The sequence below is a fragment of the Nerophis ophidion genome, unplaced genomic scaffold (genome assembly GCF_033978795.1).
Source record: "Nerophis ophidion isolate RoL-2023_Sa unplaced genomic scaffold, RoL_Noph_v1.0 HiC_scaffold_94, whole genome shotgun sequence".
Taxonomy (NCBI): domain Eukaryota; kingdom Metazoa; phylum Chordata; class Actinopteri; order Syngnathiformes; family Syngnathidae; genus Nerophis; species Nerophis ophidion.
The window spans coordinates 306,367-320,939 of record NW_026907016.1 but is presented as its reverse complement, the minus strand read 5'-3'; the positions used below and the strand labels follow the sequence as shown (position 1 = coordinate 320,939).

Genomic DNA, 14,573 nt, shown 5'->3' with positions numbered 1-14,573 from the left:
TGAGATTGATAGCAAGGTTTGCAGTATCACCAACAGTGACCCACGTGCCCTCAAGGCACTTCAGTGCTAGCAGTGGCGTAAACGTCCAAAGAGTTGGAGAGGCTGAGAAAAAGAGCACCTTGCTCATTGCAGAAAGGTCCTGTCAAGCAGCTTGTCACATTTAAAAATCTGATGTTGAGGTTATTTGCTCAGTTTACGGCCAGACTACACTGAGCATGCCGGATCTGGTCAGCTCTGAGAATGTAAGCCCGGTCAGGCCTGGTTAGTATTTGGATGGGAGAGTGAGCGGGAATACCATGTGCTTTACGCCTTTGGCAATGCACCCTTTTGCTTTTCTTACAACGCTTACAGGAACTTGCCATACTTGTCAATACAGCTACATATTGCTCGTCCAAACAAAACCTTGCTCTTCTGACAGAAAAACATGATACAACCTGCCTATCATGTGATTCTACCATGTTGGCAAAATACAAACACACAATATATTGACATATATAACACATAAAACATGGAATTAGAAGTGAACAGTACCCATCCCTACCAGCAAGTGTTGTTGTACTGGAAACTAATTTACAAACACAACTTCATCACACACAATACTCCACTATGGAATTGTTATATTAAAATGAGAAACAAATCCATCTTTGTACAGCAATGGTTTGAAAAAGGCATTTGGTCGCTGATGCACTTATTGAATGATAAAACTATTTTATTACTTGAATGTTTCATTAAGTACGACCTGCAAACAGACACAATATTTTAAACAATTATAAAGGCTTTTGTTCAAAATATTGTAATTCCTGTAAATCTTTTTTTTTTACTTCTTTACTATTTCTTCTTTACTGTATTTTCTCTGGAACAAAAAAAAAAAATAGAAAATACCCATAATTTGAAAGTTTCCATTCTTCTAAACGCCAAAGGGTTAATTTAAGAAAAAAAGCCCCGGATTGATAACTTTAAATAATTTTTAAGATGTTGTTTTGCAATTGAAGACAACACTTGTTCATTCTGTGATAGGGAAACAAAATAAACACTATATTTTATGAATGAAATGAATGAATGAAAACCCTGTGAGACGATGTACAATATCGGCTTTCCCTGACATTCCAAACTTTGATTGATATTAATATTGTTTTGGGGATGTTGAAAAAGAAAAAAAAAAAATGTCGAAAACACAATAAGGGATCTTTCTGTGTGGAGTTTGCATGTTCTCCCCGTGACTGCGTGGGTTCCCTCCGGGTACTCCGGCTTCCTCCCACCTCCAAAGACATGCACCTGGGGATAGGCCCCTCCCACCTCCAAAGACATGCACCTGGGGATAGGCCCCTCCCACCTCCAAAGACATGCACCTGGGGATAGGTTGATTGGCAACACTAAATGGTCCCTAGTGTGTGAATGTGAGTGTGAATGTTGTCTGTCTATCTGTGTTGGCCCTGCGATGAGGTGGCGACTTATCCAGGTTGTACACTGCCTTCCGCCTGATTGTAGCTGAGATAGGCACCAGCGCCCCCCGTGACCCCAAAGCGAAAAGTGGTAGAAAATGGATGGATGGATGTTTTTAATTCACAAATGTATGTTTGAAAAACAAAACCATCCTTCCACAAACAATTCAGACATTTTCTCTCACTTTTTATTGCATAAAGGTCTGGGGACATACATTTAAAATAATCACAACACAATTATCATAATACAAAAGAGAGTAATAAAGATAATAATAAAATGGATTACAGATTCCCAACAAATGATTCATAAAATCACACATTTTAAAATTGTATAAAAGACAACTGTTTAAATGATGTATAAAGTAAATAATAATATGCTTCCTGAAGTGGTCCAGAAGATGTTTCAGATGTGAACCAGTACATATGTATATCATATAAAGGTGATAATCTATGGGATTATTAACAATTACAAGTACAAATAAGTAATAATTTTATATTTCAAACTATGTAATCTATAAATGTAAAGATCATATTAAACAGATTGTTAGACAAACAACAATGTCACACATGTTATATGTGCTGATGTTGTTAGAAAGTCAAAATGAAAGTCTGGACAGTTTATTTCAAATCCTGCAGTTTCATTTGCTGCTGCTGTTCTCACCAGCACACTTGTGTTTCTTACACTGGTACTTAGAAGACAATCTTTCACCACACACACTGCAACTCAACACTTTCTCTCCTGGGTGTTTTCTCATGTGTGCTACAAGGTTTGGTCGTCGACAAAAGATTCTGTTGCAGATTGAACAGGAATGTAATTTTTTACCAGTGTGTGTTTTCATGTGTCTTTTCACATCTGTACTTCTTGTAAAACCTTTACCACAGATCGAACAGGAAAAAGCTTTTTCACCAGTGTGTGTTCTCATGTGTCTTTTCACATCCTGACTTTGTGCAAAACCTTTACCACAGGTTGAACAGAAAAAAGGCTTTTCACCAGTGTGTGTTCTCATGTGTACTTTCAATTTCTGACTTTCTGTAAAACCTTTACCACAGGTTGAACATGAAAAAGGTTTTTCACCAGTGTGTGTTCTCATGTGTACTTTCAAATGTTGACTTTCTGTAAAACCTTTACCACATATTGAACAGGTAAAAAGGTTTTCTCCAGTGTGTGTTTTCATGTGTCTTTTCAAATTCTGACTTTGTGCATAACCTTTACTACAGATTGAACAAGAGAAAGGTTTTTCTCCAGTGTGTGTTCTCATGTGTCTTTTCAGACGACAATGGTATTTAAAAGTTTTGTGACAGTGAGAACATGTGAAGTGAGTGTTGTCAGTGTGACATGTCTTATCATCTTTAGAGTCTTCATCATCAGTGTCAGGAGAGTGTGACGTTGTGTCCTCACTATCTGATAGTGGAGCTAAGAGCTTGTCTGCTTGTGATCCTCCACAGTGGTCTCCATCAGCTTCTGTTGTCATGTGTTGTGTTGAGCTGCTGCTTGGAGGCTCCCCCCCTCCCCTCTCCTCACTTTCACCTTTCACCTCATCATCTTCACTCTTCACAGGGACACCAATCACTGGGAACTCCTCCAACCATTTAGGCTGACTGATGCCCTCTTCCTCCTCTTCCTCTTTAATGTGCGGCGGCTCTTGGTCCTCCTCTTCCTCTTTAATGTGCGGCACCTCTTGGTCCTCCTCTTCCTCTTTAATGTGCGGCGCCTCTTGGTCCTCCTCTTCCTCTTTAAAGTAGGGGGTCAGTGGGTCCTCCTCTTCCTTTTTAATGTGAGCGGTCAGCAGGTTCTCTTGCTCCTTAAAGTGAGGGGTCAGTAGGTCCACCTCTTCATTTTTGATGTGTAAGATCAGTGGGTCCTCCGCTTGCCCTTTAATGTGAAGGGTCAGTTTAACATTATGGGTCTGTGGCGTCTCGCCTTCCTCTTTAATGTGGGGGGGATGTGGCTCCTCTCCTCCCTCTTTGCTGTGCTGGGAATGTGGTACCTCTTCTTTCTCGCGTATGTTGGGGGACTGTGGTTCCTTCTCCTGCTCATGGGGTAGAGGTTCTTCTTCAACGTCTGCGGGACAGGAGAAAACAAACATTCTTTAGAAAAGTCCAGCTTTGCTCAAATCAAACCAAATCAACTTTACTTATAAAGCACATTTAATATTTACCACAAAATGCTGTACAATAGGCAGGTTAAAAGATAACACAAGGGAAACTAGCAAACACACCACAACACAAACAAAGCACGATAGATAATAAATAAATAAATAAAACATAGAAACAGGTTCACAGCAGGTGCATAATGGGCTGCCATAGCAAAATGGAGATCACAGAATGTTAAAGGCCATGGAATAAAAGTGTGTTTTTAAGAGTGATTTAAAAACAGGAAGAGAGGAGGCCTGTCTAACACTCAAAGTTAAGTTGTTCCAGAGCTTGCGAGTAGCAGCGGCGAAAGCTCTGTCACCGCTTAGCTTCAGCCTTGTGTCAGGGACCGTCAACAGCAGCTGACGTTACTGGACCCCCCCCCCACCCCCCATGATCTAAGGGATCAGGAGGGGGTGGGGGGGCGTGTTCAGCAAGGCCGAAGGAGGTCGGAGATGTATGTTGGAGCGATGTTGTTTAGACATTTGAAAACAAATAGTAGTTCTACTAATTGATTCGGTAGAGCCCAGGGAGCCAGTGAAGGGACGCTAGTATGGGGGTGATGTGCTCACGCCTGTGGGTCTGTGTTAGTAGACGAGCAGCAGAGTTCTGCACGAGCTGCAGGCAGGCGAGGGAGGCCTGGCTAATGCCTACATACAGGGCGTTGCAGTCGTCAAGACGAGTCGAGATAAATCCCTACGTACAGTAGTTGTAAGTGCCGAGGGGAGGGAGAGCGACTTGGACTAAACAACATAAAATCACAGGGCCAACACTGATAAACAGACAACATTCACACTCACATTCACACACTAGGGCCAATTTAGTGTCGCCAATCAACCTATCCCCAGGTGCATTTCTTTGGAAGTAGGAGGAAGCCGGAGTACCCGGAGGGAACCCACGCATTCACGGGGAGGACATGCAAACTCCACACAAAAAGATCCCGAGCCCGGGATTGAACCCTGACTACTCAGGGCCTTCATATTGTGAGGCAGACGCACTAACCCCTCTTCCATCCTCTAAACTCTGCTGGTACTATTCCAGAAGAGAGGCTACTATTGATAATGTTAAGGACGCTTGATCCAATAGTAGCAAGTACCTCCTTAAACACGCGAGGTGGGAGGGCATCTGCAGGAGAACCAGAGGGCTTCATATGACTAACCGTGTCCTTTAGAAAGGAAAAGGACACCGGCTCAAACTGATGGAAAACAGAAGAAAAGTGCAGAGGAATAGAAAGGTCCTAGGAAAGCTGAAATAAACTGGCTCTAGTTGATACAATTTAGTCAGTGAAAAAGTGGACAGAATTTTCACAGAATTCTGAAGAAGCATCAAAACCAACAGATTTGGGAGCATCAATGACAATGCTAATGGTCTTGAACAGAACTCTGGGGTTGTTACAGTTAGAAGCTATAATCTCAGATAACATGCTCTCTTTAAAAATGGCAAAGGACACATGCAGCCTGTCTTTTTTCCATTGTTCTCTCTGCTCTCCTACATTCGCGCCTGGCCGCACGAGTGATGTCATTCAACCAGGGCTCAGGTGTGGGTTTGGCGCGGCGGAACTTGAAAGGAGGGATAGTATCCAGTGTTTGTAAACAAATAGAGTTGAACCCAGAAACCAACTCTTCAGTATTCAGACACACAGAGGCTGCAGAATTATCATCACAAAGATTCTAAAAAATGGAAGAGAAAACAGAGCAGGAGACCAAGAATTAAACATGCGAGAGCGTTGAGGCGGAGCGCACAATGTAACGGACACTGAGTGGGAATATCAAACAGGATCGGCATATGATCAGAGAACACAGCGTCGCAAACCATACGAGAGCACTAAATGGAGTTTATGCCTGCGTTCATGTGTGGAACCACACACAGACTGTACAAAGTTAAATGAGTCAGGAAGCTCCTGGAAAGCGACTCGTCTGGGCTTAGGTGTGAATATTAAAATCACCAGCAATAAGGACAAGATTATATTTAGGCAGGATTTCAGCCCAAATTTCAGAAAAGTCAGTTATAAAGTCTTTGTGGTACTTGGGTGGTCGATGGACGACAGCACACAGGACGACATCAGAAAGACCCAGTTCAAACATGCACAGTTCCAAGCTTGAAAAGGAGGATTGCAGGCGTATCAGACGACATTTAAATTCATTTTTAAAAACCACTGCTAATCCTCCTCCTTTTCGACCAGACGACCGCGGAGAATAAACGTAGGAACACTCTGGAAGCAGAAGTTCATTAAGAGGGGCGGACTCACCGGCTCTCAGCCATGTTTCCGTCACACAGAATTGGTCAAGTCTGCGGGAAGTTCAATCGTTTTGTTTGTCAAAGATTTTGCGTTCACAAGACTGAACCTGGCAGGGGCCACCACGTCCAAGGCCGCAGCTATTCCAGGTGGGGCCCGACAGACAGCCCGCAGGTGGCGGGAATCCACCCCGCGCCTCCGGGGGCGGGGACAGCAGGAGCAACGGCGGCAAGTCTCATCCTCCAAACCAACGATATAGGAACAAGCCAGGAACTGATGGGATCCAGCGAGCATGGGTGCAGGAGGAGACCGGATACCGCACCATTCCTCCTTCGGGAAGCCATGGGAAGCCGGGCCAGGAGTGCCCTAAATTTCACCAGCTGGCCGCCACGTTTACCACGGCGCCGGAGACACTGCCGCTGGGGGAGAGGAACCAGGGGGCGGGAAAGGAAGGCAGGAATCCATGCAGGTGAAAAAGCTGACTGGGACGGTGAGAAGAGTCAGCTGTGATCTGACCCACACGCCTCCTGGTCCTGGAGGGATGGGAGCTTGCAGCCAATCACCTTCTCAGCAGCACATACGATGCGCTGCAGTCGATGCTTGTCCTGGACTGTGGCGCCGGGGAACCACACAGTGATGGAGGAGGTGAGGATGGACTCGATGATGGATGAATAAAACTGCACCAGCATCTTGGTCGGCACCTTAAGTTACCTCAGCTGCCGCAGGAAGTACATCCTTTGCTGGGCCTTCTTCGTCATACACAAGCAGTGAGCTGACAGAGACGAAAATAGACGCAAACAACACAAAAACGAACAGAGCTGACAGCGAGACACAGCAGGCCAAAGCACATACTAGCGCCATCTTTGAAATACCTAAAACTCATTATTATATCAACGATCAGAGACAGAAACTCTTCATTTAACATAATGTCCTTGTTTGATGCTTCAAAACAGCTCAATTAATACATAAAAAGGAAAAGTTAAATAACAGACGGACAGGGCTTTGCTGTTTGTAACACACACACACACACAGCAAAATGCGCTAACGTTAAAAGCTAATTAGCCTTCACCTCAAGCCAGGACTGCGAGCGAGCTGAGCTGCTGTTTGTTTCTAGAACGTCAAAGGGCTCATAGTGATGTTACTAGTACAAACCCTGTTTCCATATGAGTTGGGAAATTGTGTTAGATGTAAATATAAACGGAATACAACTATTTGCAAATCCTTTTCAACCCATATTCAATTGAATGCACTACAAAGACAATATATTTGATGTTCAAAGTCATAAACTTTATTTTTTTTACAAATAATAATTAACTTAGAATATCATGGCTGCAACACGTGCCAAAGTAGTTGGGAAAGGGTATGTTCACCACTGTGTTACATCACCTTTTCTTTTAACAACACTCAATAAACATTTGGGAACTGAGGAAACTAATTTTTGAAGCTTTGAAAGTGGATAATTTTTTACCATTCTTGTTTTATGGAGAGCTTCAGTCGTTCAACAGTCCGGGGTCTCCACTGTCGTATTTTACGGTTCATAATGCGCCACACATTTTCCATGGGAGACAGGTCTGGACACTCTTTTTTTACGAAGCCACACTGTTGTAACACTTGTCTTGCTGAAATAAGCAGGAGCGTCCTTGATAACGTTGCTTGGATGACAACATATGGTGCTCCAAAACCTGTATGGACCTTTCAGCATTAATGGTGCCTTCACAGATGTGTAAGTTACCTGTGCCTTGGGCACTAATACACCCCCATACCATCACAGATGCTGCCTTTTGAACTTTGCGCCTACAACAATCCGAATGGTTATTTTCCTCTTTGCTCTGGAGGACACCACGTCCTCTGTTTCCAAATATAATTTGAAATGTAGTTACTGACAGTGGTTTTATGAAGTATTCCTGAGCCCATGTGGTGATATCCTTTACACACTGATGTCGCTTTTTGATGCAGTAACGCCTGAGGGGTCAAAAGTCCGTAATATCATCGCTTACGTGCAGTGATTTCTCCAGATTCTCTAAACGTTTTGATGATTTTACGGACCGTAGATGGCAAAATCCCTAAATTCCTTGCAGTAGGTCGTTGAGAAATGTTGTTCCAAAACTGTTCGACAATATGCATACAAATTGGTGACCCTCAGCCCATTGTTGTTTGTGAATTACTTAGCATTTCATGGAAGCTGCTTTTATACCCAACCATGGCACTGAACTGTTCCCAATTAGCCTGCACACCTGTGGGATGTTCCACATAAGTGTTTGATGAGCATTCCTCAACTTTATCAGTATTTATTGCCACCGTTCCCAACTTCTTTGCTTCTTTGTCACATGTTGCTGGCATCAAATTCTAAAGTTAATGATTTGCGAAAAAAAAAAAAAAAGGTTTATCAGTTTGAACATCAAATATGTTGTGTTTGTAGCATATTCAACTGAATATGGCTTGAAAATGATTTGTAAATCATTGTATTTCATTTATATTTACATCTAACACAATTTCCCAACTCATATGGAAACGGGGTTTGTAGTTGACTGGGAGGTGTTTACTATAATTTGGGGAGAGTCCGCTGGCTGATGCTTACCTGCTAAACACCTACCTGCTCATGACGACGGTGGAGCACTAACTCCTTGCACTGTGAATATGCACTGCTGATTGGCTGTTACTGCTCTGTCTGTAACCAATCAGATGGTTGTGTGGGTGGGACAATGCTGGGTGCTGTGTAGAGTACCGATGGAAACAGGCAGAACGAAGCGGCACAGCTTGTTAAGACTTTAGACTAATATGTTCGTGTGGAAACTCGTTCGTTACACCTCCGAACCGAACCGAAACCCCCATACCGAAACGGTTCAATACAAATACACGTATACACAAATACATCCCCAATCTTCACCACTAAACCTTTGAAATATGCTGACATATGTGCTGCTAAGGTAAATAAACAGTAGCCATATTGAATGTTTGCCTTCATTTGACCACGTGAGGTAAGGAGGACGGCCTCTAGGTCACATGGTTACACCCCAGCAATTACACTGTTGATGATTGATTTTTAAATGGTGGTGTTAAAAAGCAAGTTTATCTCCATCTTTAGTGATAAATGTGGCCCCCGGAAGAATATGTGTCACAAACATTGTATTAGATGATATGTGGATGTTGTGCTTACTTGGACTGTGATGAAGCTGTGAGGACTCAGGTGGTTTGTCTTCATGCTCTTCAGTCTTCACAGAGACAACAGTCAGTGGAAACTTGCTGACATCAGCCTCCTCCTGCCCTACAGGACACTCTCCCCCCTCTTCCTCTTTGAAATAGGGGGGCTGTGGATACTCCTTGTCCCCTTTAAAATGTGAGGGCTGTGGATACTCTAAAGTGAAACTGTCCCCCTGCAGATGAGGGAGACATTCTTCTTGGTGTCCAATCAGCTGACGGATGTCTACAGGACACAAACAAATCACATTTTAACTCCTACTTGCTATGAAATAATGTGCTGTGGCTATTGAAAATGTTATTAATCAAGTGTTCCACTGGGAACGTTTTCGATTAATCGAGTAACTGGATAAAACATAGTGTTGCTTGGTTAAAAACTAATTTAAGCAACTATAAGACACTTCACTTAATAATGAACGGTCAATTAGTCTGAGATGGTATGAGATCAAGATGTCATCTTTAGATCAGGCTTGGTTTTTCCACAATCACTGCCACGTTAAAAAGTTAAAGTACCAATGATTGTCACACACACACAAGGTGTGGGGAGATTATTCTCTGCATTTGGCCCATTACCCTTGATCAATCCTTGGGAGGTGAAGTGAGCAGTGAGCAGCAGCGGTGGCCGCGCCCAGGAATCTGTTTTATGGGGATTTAACCCCCAATTCCAAACCCAATTCCAACCCTTGATGCTGAGTGCCAAGCAGGAAAGTAATGGGTCCAATTTTTATAGTCTTTGGTATGACTCAGGTGGGGTTTGAAATCACAACCTACCCATCTCAGGGCAGACACTCTAACCACTAGAACACTGAGTAGGTGGATGTAGTAGGTGTTGTAGTAGGTTAATGGCTGCACCAATATGAAGGAACTAATAGCTTTGACACACATATATAACTTGTCAAACCTGCCAGCTAGCAGGCTAGGTTAACAGCGTCAGTAACCATGGTAACTGACTCTGACTTTGTCTTACCTCTCTTATTTTTGGAGGTAAAACTCTTAAGCTTTACATACTCAGGACTTTGCACTTAACCTGCTCTCTGGAATATTCCCCCGGTGACTGTGTGAGTTTTGTGTGAACATGTTGATACACATTGTTACAAACATCAACCTCTCATAAATATTGTGTGTCTGAAACTGTCTCGTTTTTATGAACAATGTAAAACAATCAGTGCATCATCCTCACATGACAATTAATCTTCCTGTAGACAATCTATTTAAGAATAGTGTGAATAATGAAATATAAAGTTAGTAAAGATGTGAGAGTAAGAAGTAAACAAACCTGTTCTGTGTAACACAACTTGATGTTTTTCATGTTGTCGCTCTTTCTCCTCTTTTGTTGGACTAAGTTCCTCCTCGTACTCTGCTGTGGTTCTTTGGCACATTTTCACACAATCACAACACTTTACACTCACACTTGATCTCTACTTAGTGATGTGTTTTGATCACTTCCGCCTCTCTTTGTTAGCAGCTAACAAGCTAAGCTAACTAGCAGGCTAAGCTAGCTCGAGAAGCATCAAAGTGCGCTCAGACTAATATAACCGGATGCAAACAGTTATTAACGATGTTTACTCTATTTACTAGAGTCTAATAAAGGACATATATGTGTACATGGAGGCATAGATTAAGAACATTGAACTGTGACGACTGCAATAACGTCTTCACCGTCAGACGCCATCTTGCTTTGTCCTCGCCGTGTTTGGTTCGCGCGCAGTGTTGTCAGATCTCGCGAGAGAAACAAGTAACCAGCTCTTTTCCAAATCTCGCGAGAGGAATAAGTACAACCAGCTTTCCACCCCCGGTTTACTTCTTGTGAAAATAAAAGTAAACTTGTCCATTTCAAATCAACCAAAAAAAAAAAAAAAAAACATAAAACCTATTTCCATAAAAATATTTAAATATTTGAAAATGTTTTGAAACAACAGTAGCATAAGGAAAGAAAAACAAGAAACAAAATAAATATTACACTCATGGTATTATTTTTGTCTTTGATGGTAATCGTTTTTATAATGTATTTTAGAATGTGGGAGGTTTTCATGTCCTTTTAAAATTTCCTTTGTCGTTATTTATATTATATCTAGCTATATATCTATATATCGATATATATATAGGTATATATATATATATCGATATATATATAGGTATATATATATATATATATATATATATATATATATATATATATATATATATATATATATATATATATATATATATATATATATATATATATATATATATATATATATATATATATATATATATATATATTAGGGCTGGGCAACAATTTAAAATTGTAATCAAAGTTAATCGCACTATTTCTCCGATTAATCGCGATTAACTGCATTGTATACGCAAAGCCCAATAATGAATTCAAAAGTAGTGTGTAGTGCACCTTTATTGGAATATTCTCTCACATGAACAAAAGCGCCAAAACATTTGTTGTGCAAACACAATTTAAATCAGTCCTTGTTAAACAGTAGCAGTTAAATAGCATATTTTATGAAAATCAACTCAAAAAATTTAAATACAAACATTTAAGCTTATTGCCACTGCCAGGGTATTAAAGTTATCCTGTTTGTTATGGAAAATAAATATAATCTACATACAAATCTCTGAGCCACAATCATAACATCTGAACAGGCAATTTCTGAGGTAACAGCAGAAACATTTTTTTTTATCAGAGTCTTATGTTTAAAAAAACTATATTACAGGTAGTGGGCTGTTTTAGGGAATGTTTGATCAAATTATCCGTAGTAGCAATATTAATAATGTTGTGTTTATTCTGCGTAGTGCACTTAAAATAATTATGACCATATCTAGGACTTGATATGATGGGAATTTTCCGATTGTTTGCTTGGTGCTTTGATAAACTGAACGCATCATATACATGGTACTATTTGTGATGTTATGAGCCAGGGAAAAAAAGAACTACCTTACCCAGCATGCAACAGGAGTGACGAGCATGCGCGGTAGCCCGGTATAGGTTGTGTGTCGCCATGACAGCATCTTGTATGTTGTGATATGCACGCTCTGAAAGCAAACGTTAAGAACTCAGCCAACACTCCTCGTCTGCATTATTGATAAATAGACAGACAACACAAATACTCCGCTGCTTCACAGGCCGCTGGATGTAGCCGGCAAAGTATTCCCATGCTAGCTAGCCGGTCTAGCAAGCACGCCTCATTCAGTCCAAAACGGCCCGATCTATCCACATTCAGAATTGTCTGGCGGTCGTAAGTGATCCCGGAGTGACCACGCTGTAAGCCAGCCATGAAATTTGCAGAATCGTCTGGTATTTTTGCCAAATGTTCCATCTTTACCAAGAGCCCATCGACGCCGAAGTACATCCGGGAGTTGCCATCTTGTTAAGAAAAGGCGTTAACAAAATAAAAGCATGTAAACAACATACGCAAATGTGAGATAAAATAATTGTCGGCGTTAATAGATTGATGAGTTAACGCATAATTAACCCATTAATTTGCCCACCCCTAATATATATATATATATATATATATATATATATATATATATATATATATATATATATATATATATATATATATATGTATATATATATATATATATACATATATATATATATAGTTTTTTTATATAAATAGTTGGCAGCAGAGGCTCCATGTATTACCTGAAGAAACATTTGACTTCTGACCTTTCCACATTATTTCTCTCATCTTTACTGCTGAAGTTCAGCTCACTGAGGATGTAAGCTCTGTTTTTTGTATTTTAATTATCTTTAATTATTCATAAACAGGCTAAAAACAAACCATTATTATGACTACTTCCTCATTTGTTTCACTCTCTACTAATTAAAACTATTCAGGATGTTAATTCAAACAATATTACACATCCCCAAACGTACCATTTTATTATTGTATTAATATCATACAATATTACATTGAATATTCACATGTTAATGAAAATGTTTATTTCCACTCAGGGATTAATAAAGTATTTCTGATTCTGATTCTGATAATTACATCACTCTCATAAAGCCTTCAAAGCTGAATATGTTTTTACCATAGCTCAGCTTCACAATGTTGGAATATTGACTGCGGATATTGATATTCTTCTATTGTTTACAATATTACACTTTACTCTCTTTCTTTGCTCAAATGAACAGGATGAAAGTGTCTTTAATTGTCACTACTATCTATATATAATTATGTATATAATAATCTTCCATTCTTCACCTTCATTACCGCTTGATTTAACTCTCATCTTATTTTATCCAGAGAGAACTTGACCATAAAAAGATGGCTTAACATCAATAAACTGTCACTAAACTTCAATAATCCAATCAATCCACTTTATTTATATAGCACATTTAAACAACAATAACGTTTCCAAAGTGCTGCACAGCCATGTTAAAAACAATATTATGCTCCACCAATGACTGAATAAAACAAAAATAAATACAAATAAAACCAATAAAAACAATACAAAAACAAATATGATTAAAAACTATTTTAAAGGGTAAAATCAATTAAAACTGTAAAATAATAATCAAAGTGTATAAAAAACACAGAGGACAACAGAGGACAGAGGACCACACAACTCACGTAGTGTTAAAAGCCAAAGAATAAAAGTGGGTGTTAAGACGAGACTTAAAACACTCCACTGTGGAAGCAGTTTGAACATGGAGGGGCAGAGTGTTCCAGAGCTTAGGGCCGACCACAGAGAAGGCCCTGTCTCCCCTGGTCTTAAGTCTGGTTTTGGGCACCACGAGCTGAAGCTGGCTCTCGGACCTCAGAGCGCGCGCAGGAATGTAAATTTGGATGAAGTCCGAGATATATTGAGGTGCCAGTCCATGTAAAGATTTAAAAACAAACAGCAATGTTTTAAAATCAATTCTAAAATGAACAGGGAGCCAGTGCAAACTCTGAAGAATTGGGGTTATATGCTGGCGTTTCCTGGCCCCTGTTAAAAGTCCTGCTGCCGCCTTCTGGACTAACTGCAACCGGGAGAGATTTTTTTGGCTAATGCCAGCATAAAGTGCATTGCAGTAGTCCAGGCCACTTGAAATAAAAGCATGCACGACTTCTTCAAAAAGGTTAAAAAATAAAAACGGTTTAACCTTTACTAAAAGACGAAGGTGATAAAAACACGATTTTAAAACGCACTTGACTTGTTTGTCTAGTTTAAAATCGCTGGTGACTTTGGGACACACATCATTTTGCAATGGTCCCAAGTCAGTGAGGGCCGGACCAAAAACTAAAATTTCCGTTTTTCCCTCATTCATTATTAAAAAATTCTGGGCTAACCAAGCCTTGACGTCACATAGACAGTTAAGAAGGGGTATCAGGGGGCCGTGGCCTTTTGAAATCGGCATATAAATTTGGCAGTCTTCTGCATAAAAGTGATAAAACACTCCATGTTTCTTAAAAATATCTCCAAGAGGGAGGAAATAAAGAGCGAACAGGATGGGGCCTAAAATAGATCCTTGGGGGACACCACAGTAAAGCGGGGCAGAAGAGGAGGTGGCGTCCCCCAGCCTGACAGAGAAGGACCTCTCAGACAGGTAAGATCTGAACCACTGTGACGCAGTC

At 40.5% G+C, this 14,573-nt stretch overlaps 1 protein-coding gene across 1 annotated transcript; it reads right to left on the bottom strand.

The window, feature by feature from the left end:
• Positions 1 to 1,608: 1,608 nt before the first annotated feature.
• On the bottom strand, positions 1,609 to 10,698 carry LOC133547393 (zinc finger protein 239-like). The gene is made up of 3 exons (XM_061893078.1): positions 10,286 to 10,698; positions 8,969 to 9,235; positions 1,609 to 3,504 (listed from the first exon to the last, which is right to left on the bottom strand). Exons 1-3 carry the CDS (start codon positions 10,386 to 10,388, stop codon positions 2,081 to 2,083), a joined length of 1,794 nt encoding a protein of 597 aa, XP_061749062.1. The 5' UTR covers positions 10,389 to 10,698; the 3' UTR covers positions 1,609 to 2,080.
• Between the last annotated feature and the right edge of the window lie 3,875 nt (positions 10,699 to 14,573).